Here is a 20,176-nt window from a genome sequence, read left to right as displayed (position 1 = left end):
GAGTGAAATTTAGTCCGCGCACCTACAGTGATTCTGCTTGTTAACATCAGGTGTCTTATAATGCTCAGTCATCACTTCTGAGAACTGCGTTTCCAGGCAGTTTGATTGAAGTTTCCAATCTGTGAGGTAGTGGATGGTGAAGCTGATGTATGGATGACCACTTCCTCCACTGCTGGTCCATATAGGTCAGTAGTTGCTGCATACCATTTTCCCTGCATGGGCTATGCGCTTACCAACATCCTCTTTTAGACTGTTGTACATTTTGGGTAATTCTGTCTTAGAGAAAAACTTTACTTTGTAAAGTGGAACTGTCGTCTTCATCAGTTTCAGAAATCCTGGTTTTGCTACTGTGTAAATTGGGATCATGTCCTTAGCAATACAATATGCTATGGCATGATTGATTTCCTTGGCCCGATGAGATGAGGGTCCATATGAAGCCTGACGCTGGAATGCCTCTTTGACTGTTGGCTGAACGATGGCTTCAGCTGAAGATGAACCAGCACTGCTACTGTAGATGCATGGCCACACTGTAAAATAGGGAAGAAAAATATTACTTCATACCTCTGATCATTTAAATAAAAGATGCTGTTCAGACAGAGAATCCAGGCAAAGTAATGCTAACTGAAAATTTGTGTTTTTTTTTTTGTTTGTTCGATTAAAAATAACACTAATAACACTTCCATAACACATTTTTCTGTGGTGTGACAAACTCAGAACACATACTTAATTTAGACTTTACAGGCACTTTAATTTAAAAACAGATCAAACATTTTAGTTTTTATTTCAATTATAGGTGTAGTAATTTGTAAAAAAGATTGAGTTAAATTCTGAACTTACCAACAAGAAATAAATTTAATTGGTGGTGGTTAATGAGGGATATATATATCAATAAATGGGAGGGTATTATTGTCAAAGGCGGAAGGTATATCTAGATATACATCTTTATCATTAGATGTGCCTCCTAAAGTGATTAAGGAATTAGATAAGATACTTTATGAATTCATATGGAGAAAAAAGCCACATTATTTAAAAAAGGAGGTAACAACACCAAAGAGCAAGGGGGACATGAGGTCTTAAATTATAGTACACTTAATGACACTTTCAAAATTAAATGGGTGATAGAGTTTGGATGGATATTTGTTATCATATACTGAATTTCTACAAAAATGTTAATTACTAGTTAAACCAAGAGAGTTTGCTATTGTTCTTGACGCGATTCCAAAGTGTGATGTTACTCTTAAAAAACGCTGATTCAGTGGAAATCAACATGGACAATCTTTGTGGTAAAATTTTCATTTATGTTGATGTTTTAAAACAAAAATGTATCAATAATAAAGAATGCTCTGTGTCTTTTCCTGCAGCAAGATTCCTTTGGTCTTCTTTATTTGGTGATATCTCTTGGGTGAAAGTATGGAAAGGAAGTGTCTTACAAAATTCTTCACAGAATTTATCCTGCTAAGCATGATTTGGAAAGATTTAAGCCTAATATGTCATATACGTGAATTTTGTGCACTAGAAAAATAAATATTTTTGCATCTGTTTTTACTCAAGATTATTTTGGAAAGATTTAGAAACCTTTATGAATAGAAAACTGAAGTGTATGATGGAAATTTGTTTTTGATGTGCCTTTTTGTTCTCAGAATGACCATTTGGAATGTAAAGAACAACGTATTATACAGTTATTTAATTTATTGGGAAAATTCCATATAAAAAGAAGTGGGCTCAAGGTAAAAACCAAATTTTGCACATTTTATAAAGATTAAAAAACCTTTTAGAACAAACTAAAAACAAAATAAGCCCTGAAAGCACTGGATTTTATGTAAATACATCTTGTTCTTGTGGTATTGAAAATAAAAAAAATATATAAAAAACTTGACTTTGGCTATTTTTTTTTTCATGCATTTAATAAATAAATAAAAATATATATAAAATACACCAAACCACTGATTCGAAACAAAATATACATACAAATTTTTTTTTTTTTTTTTTTTTTTGCAGTATATGATTCATGTATTCACAGATCGCCGCCTCCCAGCGGTGAATCAGTGTTTCGAAAGCGCCCACGTGACTCTGTCACTAAACTCCCACCGTAGAACCATGCGTAGAACAGAAGCTCTCTCGGTCCTTCTGCTGCTCACGACGTTCACTCTCAGCGAAATGGATATTCCAGTTGACGAAGAATTGATGAAAAACTGCAAGTACACACTGAAAAGGTTTTGAAAGAGTTTATGCCGTTATTTTACCATGGTTTTGTTTGGAGAGATGAAATGTCGATTTCACGTTTACTTCCTTAATATGACGAAGTTTCGAATTTTGATTTATGTGTGATTTAAATTTATTATTTTGATGTTATAGATAGATTATGTTGTTGATTTTGGATAAATTCATTGTGTTTGAGTTAAAATATATTATGATGTTATTCTCTATAATTGTTAATGATTTAAATTTCCGAGCATAGCACTTCACTAGATCCGCAGAGGATGAGCTCGACTAGGTCAATTAGCCATTATTTGTATTATCTGTATAAAAAATTAACCCTATTATTTAAGGGGTAAAGTGTTTTAATCACTGAATATTAATAAATAGTTTGCATATCAATTGTCACTTTTTAAATGTTTTCGCAACTTGAAACCATTGTAGAGTCTTTTTTTTAAACCCCACAGAAATCATTTGCTAATAACTTTAGCCAATATTTAAAAACATCAGTAAATACATAACAGATCACTAGAACCGCACTGCACATGGACAACATTAAAAATTGCTTGACAGGAAAAAACTGGAAAACAGACTTGGAATTAATTTTTATAGACGGTTGTGAATCAATTGGCCGTTTTTGGACGGCTTTAATTATTTATTTTAATGTATTTTTTTTTCTCCTGCTGTTAACAGTGACACTGAACTCTCCTGACACTGACATTCAGGCTCCTCAACCAGCTGTGGCCGCCATCAGCAACGGCATGTACAATATTCATCATTAATCTTATCAATTACTAACCTCATCTTGCATTTCACTGCACACAAGCACATCAGGGTTTTCAATTGTCTGATCATTTCAGTGAGCATAAGAAAGATTAATATTGACTTGGAGATGATACAGCTTTTAATCCTTCAAAATGTTGAACCATCACAGGGAATCTCTCTGCATCTGTGCCGCTGTTAATGCCCAGCATGAAGAAGTCCTGGCATGAGGACATCACTCAGGACCTGAGGAATCACCTAGTGCACAAACTGTGAGTTGGTTTCTCAAAACCAAGAATGCAAAGAACGGACTTGTGTTCTTGGGGAGAACGCTCTTGCTAGTTGTTCTTGGAAGAATGAACTCACAAGGTGACGAGCACACAGAACGCTGCTGACAGTTTGAGACGATGTGTTCTTGCTGGTATTGCCCAATAATACCCCCCGCACAGACGGCCGGTTGGCTTGCTAGCTAACTTAACACCTGGACATTTTCGATTCGCCATACATTTTCGTAAAAATGCCAATATTTGAAATCTACACAGTTGATTTCTTGCATCAAATGTTCTCTGAAGTGAATTTAGTGATGAAATAGCGTACGAAATTGTAGAAAAACGACTTACTGTATTGACCTGCCTCTCCTTCCTCGAATGCCAAAATGAATGCTGGGATATTTCTGCCGTCAAGTTCACACGAGTTACCAACCGATGCATCCTCGGTAAAATGGGCGTGTCAAGAACACTTCCAGGATTTTTTACCGTTCTTTCCAAAATGCAAACTTGTGTATTGAGACAGTACTTGGGCCACAAAAGATGACGTTTCACAAGAACACAAGTACAGACAAGAACACAGATTGAGAAAGGCCCTGTGAGTCCAAAAGGAACCATCTCTCATCATGCTGTCATCATAATTGGGTGTATTTGGTTGTTTTTGAGCTAAATCTAGGCCCTGTAATGAATGCTTCTCCTGCAGGGTTCAAGCCATAATCCCGGCCCCAGACCCAGCAGTGCTGCTGGACAGACGCTTGGTGAACTTGGTCACTTACGCATGTGAAGTGGAAGGGAACTTCTATGAGTCTGCCAACAGCAGGGTAAGGATATAAACTTTCAATTCAATTCACATGTATTTGTATAGCGCTTTTCACAATACACATCGTTTTAAAGCAGCTTTACAGAAAATGCACATTACATTTTAGAGTGATCTGAGTCATGTATTTCAGAAATGTACATCACTGTTAGCTAAAAATGTATTAAAGGGGTGGTTGATTATGATTTCACTTTTCTAACTTTAGTTAGTGTGTAATGTTGCTGTTTGAGCATAAACAACATCTGCAAAGTTACAACGCTCAAAGTTTAAGGACTACAACAAACGGCTGGTAGCGACTACAGGACATTCACTAACCCTAAAATTGACATAAACCCCGTCCCCGGGAACGCAATATATAGTTTATCATGACAGAATATGCTACTCAATGACTAGAAAACAACTACACATAAGCTACATAAATTCATCAACTAACCATTCAGAAATGTCCTGTTGCTTCTTCACTTCTTCTTGAGTCTCTCCATCTTTGTCGACTCTGGTTTGAACATAAAAGGCTAAAGGTTTTAGAAATTTTCAGTGAATGTCTGTGTGAGGTAAAAAGACACAAGCTCTTGAAGCTCCGCCCTCTGTGCCGGGAGCAGCAGCTCATTTGCATTTAAAGGGACAGACACAAAAACGGAGCGTTTTTGCTCATCAATTTTGACAATTTACATTCTATATAACAATATCTGTGGGGTATTTTGAGCTAAAACTTCACATACACCCTAGGGGACATCAAATACTTATTTTACATCTTGTGAAAAGGGCATCATACCACCACTTTAATTTAAACAATGTAATAATTTAAGGCAGAAACAGCTCATTGAAGTAATGAATAAAAGATCAGTTAAGCACACAGGAACTAAACTAAGAAACTAAGAAAATGTATTTACTTTTGAATGTGTAGCAAAAAAGTAGGCAAGCTTTGGGACATACTACTTCATCTTTATCGGACGGATCTGTCGCGTGCATCCTGTCACGTAAACTGCCCTGTCAATCATCTTGTCACAGTTAAAATCCTCTATTAAATCATCTGCCAGTGGGTCTTTCATGGAGACTGTCCTCATGTGTTTGCAATTTGAATATAATAATGCATTTAAAAGTTGGTGCGCTTCACCAACGGACGTCACTCAAATGCCTCTGGGCACAATTGGATAGACCTAAAACCAATCAGAGCGATCGTCATCGTGTAAAGCCCGCCTCAACGTTTCTGATTGGTGCCGCGATTTCGACGGCTTGGAAATGGACTTGAATGAGCTCTTTGCCAGACTACTTGCAGAGCAAATCTAAATTTGCCGGAAGTTGTCTGGGTTTTCCCAGGCTTGCTTGTTTATTGAGAATGCAGGACAACCAGCTAGTAATACATTACAGTAATCTAGTCTAGAGGTCATGAATGCATGAACTAACTTTTCTGCATCAGAAACAGATAAAGTTAGCATGTTCCGGAGCTTAGCAATGTTGCTGAGGTGGAAGAAGGCTGTTGGAACATGAAATATGATTCTTGTGTTCAGGATGAGTATTACCACTTGGTTGCTGAGAAGATCTACAAGATCCAGAAGGAGCTGGAGGAGAAGAGAAGGACAAACTGTCAAAGCCGGCCATGAGCACTCAGGATCCTTAACAGCCTGTGCCCGGTTGCATAAAGCACCTTAAGTGTTACTTAAGGGTTTCTTTAAGTGAAACTTCATAAACACTTAGAATTTCCCTTAAATGCTGTTTTTTCACTTAAATAATCCCTTAAAAAGCGTTAAGTGTTGCATAAAACCCATTAACGGTAATTTCCCTAAGTATAACTTAAGGTTTGGAAATCGTAACCTTAAGAGTAACGCGGACAAAAATAAGACGACATGGCTGAATTTATGGAACCAGCTGACGATCATTATGTGCCAAGAAGAATTTTTAGGGATAGGGAGAACCCTTTGGACCATCTTAGCGATGAAAAATTGTTGTAAGAATACCGATTTGATCGACGCAATATTTGCGCAATATACATCGCTAACAAACTAGAGAGCGACCTTGACCATGTCACACATCGCAACCACTCTTTACCTGCGGTGTTACAACTGCTTATAGCACTGCGTTTTTTTGCAACTGGGAGTTTTCAGTAGTGGGATATGTTTTACACGTGCATAAATCGGCTACCATTCAATAAATGTAGGCTGTCGTGAAACACTTAAATGTTTCCCTTACCTAAGAGAACCGTTTAAGAGATTATATGCAACACCCTTAAGTTATTCTCTTAGGTAAGGGGAAATCGCCCCTTAAGTATCATAAAAAAACTTAAGGTGCTTTATGTTTTTTTGTGCTTAAGGGAAAAACTTAAGGTGCTTTATGCAACCGGGCACTGGCCTTCACCAGCACGACTCTACGGGATCTAAACAAGCCATTGACAGTCACATTAGATTTGGAACAAATCAATCATGTGACAAGTGGAATGTATATGACATACTGGATCTAATTTGAGTGTATAATGCAGTAATTCTCTGTATTTGTTTGATATAATAACACTTGAAGTGAAATTAAACGGAACTGTGAGAAAGATGCAACTAACGTTAATAAACCCTTCTTTTTTTTACCATCACTTGGTCTCCTGATTCCTCTTTCTGCTTGAGCTGATAGAAAAGCTGTCATGACCAACCACTCCCTGACTTTGGATTTCAAAATGATGGTTTGATGTGATTGAGCAAGAGATCTGGTAAAGTAGCGCAATCTTTGTATTAAACATTATTTTTGTAGTGAATAGACGTCATTCACGTATGTTCATATTTGCAATTATTAATACTTTCTTCTCAACAGAATGAAGCAAAATAAATAAGCAAAATGAATCTAAAAATAAAGACCATCACGCAAAATGTTACATGGATTTTAAAAATACACATTTAAGTATTTATGTTCTGTCATTGAGAGATTTCTTCTCCTTAATGATTTAGTGCAATTGCTGTTTAAAACAAAATTGTTTCTTGAGCACAATAATCAACAAAGCTGACTTTGAGTTGATTATAAATGCTAAACGTGCTGTGTCTTTATTTTTTTCATGTTTTTCTTAATGTCATTTTTGTGGAGCTAAAGTAAATTACAGGACATGTTGAGTAGGGGAAAATTACGTTCACTGTAACAAGAGTTTGCCGGTAAAAACTCAAAACGATGTTGATTTGTTTCTTTGAAAATCATCAGTTAGTTCAACTAATAAATTATAGTGTTAAAATACATTGTTCACAAAATAGAATTGAAACTACTGAACATTTTCAATGCAGCAAGTCAACGTAAAATTTTGAGATCTGAACTCCAAAATACTGTATATACAGTGTTGAAGATAAACTTATTAAAACGTTAAAAATCAGTAGAATGATGTGACATTGTGTCATTATAATCCTATTATAATCCCATTATAAAAACTATTAAAATAGTTTTCGGGTTACTCCCTTTAAAGATGCTTTTTATTTGTTATATTTATATAGTGATGTTTTCTCACACTGTAAAAAATTTACTGTAGAATTTACAGCAACTTACTGGCAATTTTGGTTGCCAGTAAGCCTGTAAATTTTACAAGAGTCCTGTAAAACATCAACTACAATTCAACGGTAAAAATATAGCACTAACAAATTGCTGTAAAATTTACAGCAACTTACTGGCAATTTGGGTTGCCAGTAAGCCTGTAAATTTTACAAGAGTACTGTAAATCATAAACTACAATTATACTGTAAAATTATACAGCACACCTGTAAAAGCAGCAAAACAAGAGCAGCTGTGAATTTACAGTTCTTTAATGTAATCTTTACAGTATGTTACTGTTATTAATAATGTACTGAATTAAAACCTGAGATAACTCACTTCATTTGAGGAAATTGATTGGTCAATTGCCATTAAATATTTACTAGAAACATCAATTTAACTAAATCCTACTAGTGATCATCATCACACATGAATGAGTTGAAGAACATAAAAATGTCATCAATGCTTTAGCAACTACACAGTCACTGCCTTTAAATAAAGCAACATGCAGCATAACATCAGTGTTTCTCTGCTCAACCCTTTAAATCCTAACAGATCATTAAAACAGTAACATATCTCCACTATAGCATTATGTGCAAAAACACATTAAAATCGTCAAAGCAAATCACAGAATTGTACTTTTTTGTTTAGTAAATTTGACAGTGAGATTTTACTGTGAACGACTAACTTAAGCATTTATTAAGAACTGGTTTATCTGGATTAGATGCAGTTCCACAAATATGGAAGAAATTTAAACATGTTTCAACAGCTTGTCTTCACACATCTGATCAATGCTCGACCAGCACTCTGACCATCCCGAGATTTGATCATAATTTCATATGAATATGGACCTGCTTATGTTCATTTTTGTGGCTGTTATTCCAGTTTGTTTCCGATGCACTTTGTTTTTCTCTCTTTAAGCTGAAAAAAAAGCACAAAATCATTTATGTCCAATTTAAATGTACAATATCAGTCAAAGGTTTGGACACAATTGACTGAATGTTGATCTTCATGACCTTAAAATCTTTCTCTAAAAGTTTCTGCTGAAATGCTTGAAATGAGTTTTTTCTCTATGGACTTTTAATTGATGCTTTGGTTTAAATGTATTTGAATGATAGTAAAGGAAAAGCATCAAGTGTCCAGCCACATGTTCCTCCTTCAATACAATCAATACAAACATGTGAAAAAAATTCAATACATGTGTGATCATGTATTATCAGTAAATACAAGCAACAGATGAATCTCTCCTGTTTTACTCGTCACGTGTACATGTTTCTGTGTAATGTCGACAGTGTCTGGTTTTTAATCTCTATGTAATGAGGGAAATTACACATGTAAAGTTTACAGTCGGCAGGATTCTGGTGAGAATGTGGTTCAAATAAAATATGTTGGTGAGTGTGAACTCAATTTTTTAAAATTTTTTAAATAATACACAGAGATTTATACTGTAATATTTCAAATAAATCAAACCTGAAGACATTGAGGAGGTTTCATGGAGGAAAACAGATGAAGATGAAGATATTCCGGTTCTGCTTTACCAAAACAATGAGACTTTACCAGATTCATCAGATGAGCGATACAGAGACAGAGTTGAGTTCTTCACTGATGAAATCCCCAAAGGAAACTTCTCTCTCAGACTGAAGAGTGTCAGAACTGAGGACAAAGGAGTTTACATGTGTCAAGCGTTTGCTGGAAGACTTTCAATACAACTGTGGTACTGGAGAGTCGACAAAACATGGCAAATAAGGCAGGAACTATCTTGCAAATGACTTTTTACTTTTTGTGCAAATTATTTGTTTTCTTTACACAGCATTTACAGCATATACTCATTTTATTTTAAAGTGTATAACAAAACAGAATGAATGTTTTTAATTGCACATTATTTCTAAACATTTCTCTATTAGAACTGTTAATTATTTGACTGTAAATGTACTGTTTAGGATGGATAGTATGGACATTGAGACGCAGGGCAATTGAGATATCTGATCTGATAGCACAGTATGGTTGACCCCACCCAGGTCACAAACAAGGTCACCACCTTCAAAAAAAGATGCGCAGGACTGTGACTGTTTGGTTGCAGATGGAATAAACTGGTGACCTCTGCTGTGAATAGTTAATAAGTGTGCTCGTTTTTTCCCATCTTTACACTGAAATCCTTCACGGAAGACACCAGATGGCGTTAATGAGCAGCTGGTAACCTAGCAACGTCATTACGTTACGTAGCCTCAGGAGGCTGCGTCCGAAATCGTGTAGCCTACTCTCTCTTTCTTGAGTAGGTAGGCTACTTATATTGAATTTGAGTAGCCTAAGTAGGCTACTTCAGGGCTGCTAAAAAATAAAATAAAATGTTCTATAGTATCATTTGCACACCAGAATCTCGGTGGAAGTAGGTCTTCCAGGTACTTTTTTGCTCTTTTATCAGTACTGTGAAGTGCTACTGCTTTTGTCACATAACTTAGGCTACTGGTTTTCGTCTACTAATATAGTAGGGAGGTATGTGATTTCGGACGCAGCTACAGTGTGCGAAACTGTTTCCGGGGTTGCTTTACAAATAAGGCAGCGAGACAGAAAGTCATGGTGATGCTGCCTAGGTTTTCGGATGCAGCCTTTACATTCCCCCTGTAATGACATTTTGCTACTGGCCGTGATTTATTTATTCTTTCTCTCGGAGTCGGACTGGTCAGGTTCAGTGTGATCATACGTGCTGAAGTGATGCTTATATGCCATCTTTTCGTTAAAAATCATCTGACGCCACCCGAGACCATTTAAAAGTGGCAGCTGAAAGTGAAAGGAAACAGTCCGTTAGCAGCGATATTTTCGTTAATGTACAATATCGTTTTAACTTTGCACATTTGAAGATGCTCCTAACGTTACAGATATGTGTTTTGATGTCAGTATTACTGATGAGCGCTGCTGATGGTAAGTAGGCTACACCCTACTGAAAGAAAAACAATAGAAATCATTACTAGCCTACAAACAATTAAAACCATTGCCATTATAAACCATTAAAAACATTGGCAAATGGTTTCCTCTATGTAGTGTGTTTTGGGCCATATTCCATTAGGATTTATTGGCTTGTAAGTTATAGGTTTCCATTACAAATGTGTAGCCTACATATTTAATGATTTCCATTGCAGTTTTGTATTTGTTTTGATTTTTTATGTTTAACTTAATGGTTACACTGGTAACTTAGCTCTTAATAATTAGACCATTAAGTATTGTTTTTAATTAATGAATTTAAATTATTACTACAACTATACACTGGTTTTATCCTTATTGCCGAAAGACAACCTCAAGAATATAATACAAGTTTAATTAATATAAACTGCACACTTTTCAATAGCTAACACCTCAAGTTGAGTTTAACAAAGAATGAAGAACATGGACCTGATATCAACATTATATACAGAATTAAGACCTGCTTAGCTGGAAATAAACATCTGACACAAAACATTTACAGTACATGACATTTTTACTTAATGTATTATAGAAATACAAGAACTGTGAATTGTGGCTTGACTGTGTCCACTGTGGCTGAGTGATTAGACCTGCAAAAAGAAGGATAATTCATTGGGACAATGTACCTCTTAATCCGCATTACCAGTACATGAGATTATCCATACATTATATATTTAAATGACAATGAGAGTCTCAAAGAAGTTGCAGGAACTTAGTTGTTGACAAAACATCATCATGACTAAAATCATCCAACATCTTTGGGTGTACTTTGAGCAGATTCAAGATCTTGACAGCTATGAACTTTGTCCATTAGTCATGTTCATATCATGACAGTCATCTGTTATTTAATATTCTCCGGGTGTAAGTTTTAAGTTATGAAAAATTGTACTTTAGGCTCCACTCATGTACCGCTCACACTCACCGGAAAAGCAAAGTCTGCTCAAATAAGTGCGGGTAGTGGGGGTGCTGATTGTAAATGAAATGCAATTTTTTGTTCATTTACATGTATTTGCAATTTATTTGTAATAAATATTTTAAGTGGGCTATTAAAAAAGTTGAATCAAGTTTTAACTTCTAACCAACTAATAAAATGTTGATGTCGACTATTAGGGGGCAGCCCTACACTTTTTGTAACTTTAATAAGGATTAATCTATATTTAATTTGCTGTGAAGAGTATGCAGTCAGTGTATTGCTGTGTATGTTTTATTGTATTTAAATGTTATCGGAGTTATTTTTTATTGTAAGAAAAAAGTTATTAAATCTGTTTATACGTCACAAGCCGTAGCATAAAGCATGAAGATGCAAGATCAAAGGTCTTTAATATAATTAATCTCAGGCAGAAAGGAATACAGGGCTACTCACACAATGAATAGGTGTAGCGTTGATGAGACCGGACAACACAAACTGAAATGGCCTGGACTCAAATAGAGGCAGTGATGATTTATTGGCCATATCTCCCAGCCGTAGTTCATGGCTTATAACACTTTCACAAAGATTTAATAAAAATAAATACAAATAAAATAAAAAACTTCCCCAACAGAAGGACCAATGAAAAAGTGGGTGGGCACTGTTGCACTTTATTAGCCCGTTTCACACAGAAATCACGGTAAGTAACTGTAAAATTACCAGAATTACTTTACCGGTATACACAAATATGCTGTTTACACAAGCAATGGCGTTCTGGCATTTTACCAGTAAGAGACGTTCACTCATTGGTTCGGCACCAAAATGCCGGTATATACAGTACAGACCCATTACAATTTTTTGGACACATTACAATTTTTAATGTTTTTGAAAGAAGTTTCTTCTGCTCATCAAGCCTGCATTTATTTGATCAAAAATACAGAAAAAAATGTAATATTGTGATATATTATTACAATTTAAAATAATTGGTTGTCAATTTATTATACTTTAAATTATCATTTATTTCATGCAAAGCTGAATTTTCAGCATCATTACTCCAGTCGTCAGTGTCACATGTGACATCCGGTCTATCACATGATCCTTTAGAAATCATTCTAATGTTCTGATTTATTATGAGTGTTGGAAACAGTTCTGCTGCCTAATATATTTGATGAATAAAAGGCTAAAAAGAACTGCATTTATTTAAAATAAAAAAAATATTTTCTAATAATATAAATCTTCTTTATTATCACTTTTTATCAATTTAACACATCCTTGCTGAATAAAAGTATTGATTTATTTTAAAAAAAGAAAGAAAAAAATTACTGACCCCAAATTACTGACCAGTAGTGTATATTGTTGTTACAAAAGATTTCTATTTTTAAAACATTTGCTTCTTTTTTTTTTTCTTTTTCTTTTTTTACTTTTTATTCATCAAAGTATCCTAAAAAGTATCACAGGTTGTGAAAAAATATTAAGCAGCAGAACTGTTTCCAACTTTGATAATGAATCCTCATATTAGAATGATTTCTAAAGGATCTGGACTGGAGTAATGATCCTGAAAATTCAGCTTTGCATCACAGAAATAAATGATAATTTAAAGTATAATAAAATTGAAAACCAATTATTTTAAATTGTAATAATATATCACAATATTAAAAAAAAATCTGTATTTTTGATAAATATATTCTGTATACTGATAAAAATATAGGTAAAATAAAAATCACAGTAACGATTCGCAGTCTTCATTCACCCGTATGAGGAGGAGTGCTTCAGTTTCACTATCTGTTCAATTTGACATAATTTTTTGACTTCTTTTTTGAGTGAGAGGCATAAGGGGATGGTCAAACAGAACACGCTTTTGCTCTTAAAAACAGAAGACGTGCATAATAGTAGGCTATCCAACTGCAGAGCCGTAGTGCTGATGAATGGAAAAGGAGGCTGAGTCTCAAGCGTGTTGAAAAAAGCTGCGGCGTGGCACAACGGTCAATGCATATAACCTAGAAAAACTATTAAAAGCAGTGGAGCTTACTGTAAACAGCGTGGAGTAATCGTGTCATCTGCATAAGAACTTTATGATTGGCCCAAAGCAGACTTCTTACATCAGTGCTTTCTGACCTCGTACGTGCTCATACCGGTGATCTTCATTCCTTGTTCTCATACAGCATCATACCGGTAATTTACTGATAATTCTACAACTTCCCTTTCTGGTAAATTGCCAGAATCGAAAAGGTCCTGTTCACATTTGATCTCTTAACGGTAATTTACCAGTAAGGACTGTATGTGTGAAAGGGGCTATGCTGATGTAATGACTTGAGGTCACAGGTGTGTGTGTTTTAGAGTAGGCTATTTTACAACGGCTTCAAAAGCAATTCAGCCAATCATAAGCAAGGACTGGAACTATAAAAATATTATTTAATAGAAATTATTAAAATAGTCTGTTTGAGTTTTGTGCGTCCAGACTAGATGACCAGTTTTTGAACATAGCCGATTTATCTAATGGCTTGGACCGTTATTCATTGGCACAGCGATGCATATCATTATTACACAAGATTGTTAAAGATTTCACAAAACAGGCTCGATTTAAAGTCTGCTTGTTTTTTGGAAACAGCCTAGCCCTAGACAATAAAAATAAGGTCGAGGTTTAAAAGACAATATTTAGTTATATTATTGATTTAACTCCACTGACAGTATTGGATGAGAGCCAAACTTGTACTGAATTGAACTGGATAATGACACTCACAGACACTGTTATAGAACTGAATTGAATCAACATTGAAATTGAGCTGAATAATGGCACTATCTTCTGTAGAGCTGCTTTATGGCTGGAATAAGTTTCATGATGAATTTTCCAACATTAACACTTTTCACATTTTCCTCTTTATTACTGTAAACCTGTAGCCTATTGTATAAAACACTATATAAACAAATATAACTTGACTGTTTTATGTAGAACAGCCTAGTGTTTATTATTTATTTAAAATGGTTTATTCTTACTCCTTCAGAGCGTCTGCTGGTCTCAGGATCGAGTCGCTCCATATCTGCGTCTGTGGGTGAGGACGTCACTCTGAACTGCTCTGTAGACTCTCACATCAAACCTGAACACATTGAAGAGGTTTCATGGAAGAAAACGGATGAAAAAGAAGATATTCTGGTTCTGCTCTATCTAGACAATGAGGCTTTACCAGATTCATCAGATGAACAATACAGAGACAGAGTTGAGTTCTTCACTGATGAAATCCCCAAAGGAAACTTCTCTCTCAGACTGAAGAGTGTCAGAACTGAGGACAAAGGAGTTTACATGTGTCAAGTGTTTGCTGGAGGACTTTCAGCCAATACAACTGTAGTACTGGAGAGACTGGGTGAGTCAGAGTTATATTCTAGATTAAGACACCAATTTTGTTAAATAATAAATATCCATATCCAGATTTAGAGTGAGTTTCATTGAGTTACAAATATTATTTCCATGTACTGTTATTTTCCACTGGTCTACCTGAACATAACTGGGAATTAAGGAACGGTTTTGTATGACAGAAGTAAAGTACTTTATTGTCATTCAGAATTTTAATGATATTATTTATGTGTAATCTACACTCAAAAAATGTCACACAAAAAGGTATCTATAGTTCCATAAAGAATTTTTTACATCCATGGAATCTTTCCATTGCACAAAGGGTTGTAGTGGAAAAGGGTTCTTTGAATTTTTAACATGTTCTTCACGCAAACTAATCTATTAATTCAACCTCCCGTCGTCAATTATTCCTTACATAGATGCCTCATTAGCGACCGTTTTAATGAGCGTAATACGTAAGCCGTTCGCCATATTGAAGCGGTCCGTGAACATTCGAGATCAAGTTGACTAAGCTTCTACAACCGCAGTTAGACGCATGTATGAATATCTATATATGAAATAGATTTCTGCAGATGATTTTGCTAAACTAACACAATACAACAAGATGATGGCATCAGCTGACATGACATTAAAAAGTTACCATAGTAAAAGTAAAAACTTGAAAAGTACCATAGTAATAACATGTAATATTGAGTTAATACATATAAAAACACAAACTAACACATTCTCACCTGTAAAAGTTATCCAATTTCTTTTGGAATTTAAATCTTGGCAGTTTCACAACCAGAAGCTGTAGGCCTACATGTTGTGGCATTATTGATTCTTACTGTGAGTGACGACACGCTGACTGTTGCAAGATGGCGGCCGCGTCTACGTGTCTGGAGTGGTCGATTGTGGATCTATGTATCCATATCTATAGGCTGCGCTGCACTCTGTTTCTGAACTGTATGTGATGTTTTAAACAGACATTTACATGTTTCTATTCACTATGGTGTTCATCACAGCACCAAATATTTAATTCAAGTAAATGTGATCTTACTACACTTCTTTATCTCTGTGTCTGATTTTAAAAGCAGACAGAGTGCTAGATCTAACGAGTCATAACTGACAAAAACAACCATAATTGTTACCCTTCCGGTCAAATATTGCAAACAATCAATAACAGCTTCAACTTGTCAGTGCTGGCAAATAGCCATGGTGTAAGCAGGATAATCCATGGCTAGCTGTGCATTAAATTATTTGAATGCTCTCCACTTCATGTCGGGCCGTTCTCTGCCTCCATGTCATGCATTATAATCATTTAGCTGTGGAATATCCCCATACATATTTTAAGTGTTGATTTATTCTAGTGAACTCAGAGGTAAATTCTAGCACTGTTGCTGGTTAAAAAAGTATAGATTTGTGTTTGAGAAAGAAGATATACATGTTATAACGATTTAAAAAACAAAAATGGCAAATGCCAAAACCTGTAACTTAGGCTGTACACAGAGCACTGTCTAAAAAATAGCCTATGTATTTTCCTCTCATTTCCTTTTGTTGTCCTTCATTTTCATACTTGTATTAAATTTAAAAAAAGAGCCATTATTCATGATTCACATTCATGCTTACAACACACTTGACGAAAGATCATAGTAATGACATTTGTAGGTCAATATACAGGCTATCCTTCACAATAATGTAACTCTGTTCAGTAACTGATGTCTGTGTTTCACAGGTTTCTCTGTTTCACACATAATGGTGTTGATTCTCTGTATTTCTGCATCCGTATCTGCACTTCTACTCAGCTTTATAATCTACTGCAGATCACAAAGTAAAGGTAGGTCTATGTGAATGCCATGGCAGTGCTCTTGTCTGCTATAATTCGCAATTTATCAGATACAATGAACAATTTTACTGTGTTTGTCACCACCTGGTGTCCAATGTAGAATCTAAAAATAGTAATGTAAAATGTACTGTAAAGAAAAACTTCTAACCAGCATGCATCTGTCACGCGCTGGCTTGACTAGATAAACTCAAGAGGCTTGACGGACGCAGATGACCGATACAAACACATTTAATAACCACCTGGGGTCCGTTCCTCGTACGTGGATTACTCAATCAGCTGGATTTCATTGTTGACGATTTGACATGATCCAGGATTGTTAGGTTCTTCAAAGCTCATCCTGGAGTCCCAGATAGCAACATTGTTTCGGCCCAGATCCGGCCCACTAAAGTAAATCTGGTTAAAGTAAATCTGGTTAGTAATAAGTGAAGCTGGTAATGCTGTTTGTGGAGTTGTTTAATCCTCTTCTGCTGAGATCTTCACAGATTTAATGTCTTCTTTTCTCTATAGTTGATTTCATCTGAGGCTGTGTCTGAAGTCAGTTGTAGTTCTTGTGTTTCTGCTCGTCTCTTTTTCTGTTCTCTTCTTTCCTTCAGTGATTCTGCTTGTTAACAGGCTTATTAAGGCTGAGATGACTCCATATTTAATATACACAGACTTTATGGATCAGATAAGGTCCAGTTCTGGTTTATTTCTTTGCTCTTGGCTGACATGTGGCATTGCTATGGCCTGCTTGTGGCCCAGATCTGGCAAACAGGAGCGGTCCGCCCAAGTGCCGTAATTCCACGCTGCATGTGGACCAGATCTTCATTCCACAAGTGCCAGATGTGGGCCGGATCTGGGCCGAAACATTGTTGCTATCTGGGGTTGATGTCATTGCAGCTGGTCCGTGAGCTCAAACCTGCTCGGGAGCAGCTCATTTTACATAAACAGGATAAGATTGCATCTTTTTAAGTGGAGGTTATGCTTAAAGTCTATCCCAGCCACTGCTACTTGCTTACAAGAGTACCCTAATGAACCAGGAAGCTGGAACAATAATAATTTAAAATAATAATAATGATTTAAAAATAAATTTGCAAATAATATTATAATGTTGTGTAGTCAATCATAGATATAGCCATAAATCATCATCATCATGGCTTGACTTCGTGAACGAAGATTTGGGAAGGAAATCCAAGTTTTCTACAGGCACGCTGGTGGCTGACGAGGCCTATGCGGGACAGGCAGGTCCTGCCACAACTGCTGCAAGTAAAGGTCTGGTCCAGGATGGGTGCTGAGGGGACACGTTTTTTTCTTCTACTCCTTTTGTCCTCCATACTGGCCCTGCGAGCATCTTCAAAGAGCGAGGTGGCCTGATGGACTGTGCGCCGCCAAGAGTCGCGATCAGCTGCTTGTGTTGCCCACTGACGGTGATCGATGCAGCAAGCAGTGAGGGACTTCTTCAGCAAGTCTTTGTACCGCTTTCGTGGTGCCCCGATGTTACGGTAGCCAGAGGACAATTCCCCATACAGCACGATCTTAGGTAAGCGATGGTTCTCCATCCTGGAGACGTGCCCTGCCCAGCGAAGTTGTACCTTGAGGACCATAGCCTCAATACCAGTGACCTCCGCTAACTCGAGGACTTCAGTGTTGGCGACAAAGTCATTCCAACAAATGTTGAGGATTGTGCGGAGGCAGCGCTGATGGAAGCGCTCGAGGAGTCTCAGGTGATGGCGGTACGTGACCCAGGACTCAGCGCCATACAGGAGAGTGGTCAGCACGACAGCTTTGTATACACTGACCTTCGTGCCTTTTTTGAGGTTGTTGTTGTTCCAGACGCGTCCGTATAGTCTGCTGAATGCTCTGTTTGCCTTGGCCAGCCTGTTGTCGATTTCTTTGTCGATCTTAGCGTCAGACGAGATCACGCACCCCAAGTAGCTGAAATGGTGGACAGCCTTCAGTTCTGTTTGTTCGATCAAGATACTTGGTGGATGGTACTCTTTTTGTGGTGCGGGCTGATGCAAAACTTCAGTCTTCTTCAAGCTGACTTCAAGGCCGAAGATCTGAGCAGTTTTTGCGAAACAGGACGTGATTCGCTGCATAGCTGTCTCTGTGTGAGCAAGGAGAGCGGCATCGTCAGCAAACAGCAGCTCCCGGAATAATTACCTAATCATTTTATTGGAGTCTTGCACACAGTTACAGTTTGAGTCTATGCCGTGCATTAATTTGAACAGCTATTATGGAAGTGGCTTGATGCGCGGCGCAGGAGATGCAGATAACTTTGTAAAAAAAAAATGTTTGCTGTATTTTGTCAAAATGCTCAATTACTAGCATTTGTAGTTAAAGAAGTGGAACCGATATTTAATTAAAACTTAATTTAATATCTGGTTAAACTGGAGTTAATTTGTCTTTTCTCTGTAGATCTAGTGCTCCGTCTTCAGATGTTTCTAGTCATCTGTCCAAATTTGATCATGTGTCTTGCTTTTGTCTTCTGGGGTGTTTCTGAAGGTGAGTGTTTCACTGTGTTTCACAGTGTTTATCAGTGCATTATAATATCATTCAAGTATTTGTTTATTAATACAGCAGTTATTATTATCTGGTTTTGTTTCAGGGTCTCTGTTTGAGACGGTCTCTTGTTCTGCTCTTTATTTTCTGAGACCTCTCTTATTGCTCTGGACGGCTCCATATGTAAATGAGCTCACAGGTATGATTTATTTATGATGACTGACAGATTATTAGACAAAATAGAGTGTATGTAATTTATCCAAAAAAAAAAAAAAAAAAAAAATTCCATTAAAAGTAAAAGTATTTTATTGAAATTTGTGTTTAATTATTTAATCTTTTTCTGTTTTACAGGCAAAATCAAAACATTTATTCAAAATTACAGTTGTGAAACAGAATATATAGTTTTCTCAGCTGTTTTTTATTCAGGTAAACAAATCCAAAAGTAAATTAACAGTGTGTTTTAGTATAACAGGTTCTGCATGTGTTCAGTGCTGAATCTCCGTGTTTAACGTACTTAAGACAATTTATGATCACTCTTAACTACACCAGCTGATCATGAAAAAAAATATATATTACATGTGTTACAGTTATTACACTACAAATATCATTTATAGTCACTTAGACACTATAACATGCTTGAAGTGCCTCTAAATTCCTTCACTGTAAAAAATAATTTGTTGACCCAACTTGACAAGTCAATTCATTTTGTTGCATTAACCCAGTTACGTTTAGCAGTTTAGTGTGAAGTAAATTCAACTTACAGTACAGGTTGCTGTAATAACTTGCAGTAAATTGGGTGAAATTCCAATATCAATTACTAGGCATTCAATATTTGTACACTGAAAAAAAAAAAAAAAGTGAAATTTACGGTAAAAAAATGGCGGCTGTGGTCACCAGTACATTTTAGGTTTTATAGGACTCAAATTTATGGTAATAAATTTTTTTTTATAATGTTCATTAACTGATAATGTTAATTTTCCATCCCATTAAAGTGCTAAAATATGCTGTGTGCCTTTATAATATGTTGATATCCACCATAATAATACAGCTGGTAAAACAGAAAACCACATGATGATTAAAAGTTCACCGCAATTAGTTTTCCACAAGCAGAGGTAAATACAGTATA

General features: G+C 36.1%; 2 protein-coding genes across 2 annotated transcripts in view; both read left to right on the top strand.

Annotated features, from left to right (window-relative positions):
* The first annotated feature begins 2,078 nt into the window (after positions 1-2,078).
* Positions 2,079-20,176, top strand: part of LOC307157850 (histone acetyltransferase p300-like) — a 63,880-nt gene continuing 45,782 nt past the window's right edge. Inside the window, exons 1-5 of the mRNA XM_079869792.1 lie at positions 2,079-2,194; positions 2,890-2,955; positions 3,131-3,230; positions 3,928-4,045; positions 5,550-6,733. Of these exons, the coding sequence (XP_079725918.1) occupies positions 2,098-2,194; positions 2,890-2,955; positions 3,131-3,230; positions 3,928-4,045; positions 5,550-5,642 (474 nt within the window). The 5' untranslated portion in view covers positions 2,079-2,097 and the 3' untranslated portion in view covers positions 5,643-6,733. The remainder of the gene's footprint in view (positions 2,195-2,889; positions 2,956-3,130; positions 3,231-3,927; positions 4,046-5,549; positions 6,734-20,176) is intronic.
* LOC307157840 (uncharacterized protein) lies at positions 10,073-19,311 on the top strand. Its single transcript, XM_079869788.1, has 5 exons — positions 10,073-10,449; positions 14,398-14,754; positions 16,459-16,560; positions 18,967-19,053; positions 19,157-19,311. The coding sequence occupies exons 1-5, from the start codon at positions 10,389-10,391 to the stop codon at positions 19,264-19,266; spliced, it is 717 nt and encodes a 238-aa protein (XP_079725914.1). The 5' UTR covers positions 10,073-10,388; the 3' UTR covers positions 19,267-19,311.

The sequence above is a fragment of the Squalius cephalus genome, assembly GCF_949319135.1.
Source record: "Squalius cephalus genome assembly, chromosome: 1".
Classification (NCBI taxonomy): Eukaryota; Metazoa; Chordata; class Actinopteri; order Cypriniformes; family Leuciscidae; genus Squalius; species Squalius cephalus.
The sequence above is the reverse complement of the archived record's forward strand: the minus strand, read 5'-3'. Positions and strand labels throughout refer to the sequence as shown.

Bases quoted from the DNA above. Each gene is read 5' to 3' on its own strand.
- LOC307157840 (XM_079869788.1), top strand. From the start codon at position 10,389: ATGCTCCTAACGTTACAGATATGTGTTTTGATGTCAGTATTACTGATG. The intron at 10,450-14,397 runs GTAAGTAGGCTA...TTACTCCTTCAG, and splicing joins ACTGATGAGCGCTGCTGATG to AGCGTCTGCTGGTCTCAGGA. The intron at 16,561-18,966 runs GTAGGTCTATGT...TTTTCTCTGTAG, and splicing joins CTGCAGATCACAAAGTAAAG to ATCTAGTGCTCCGTCTTCAG.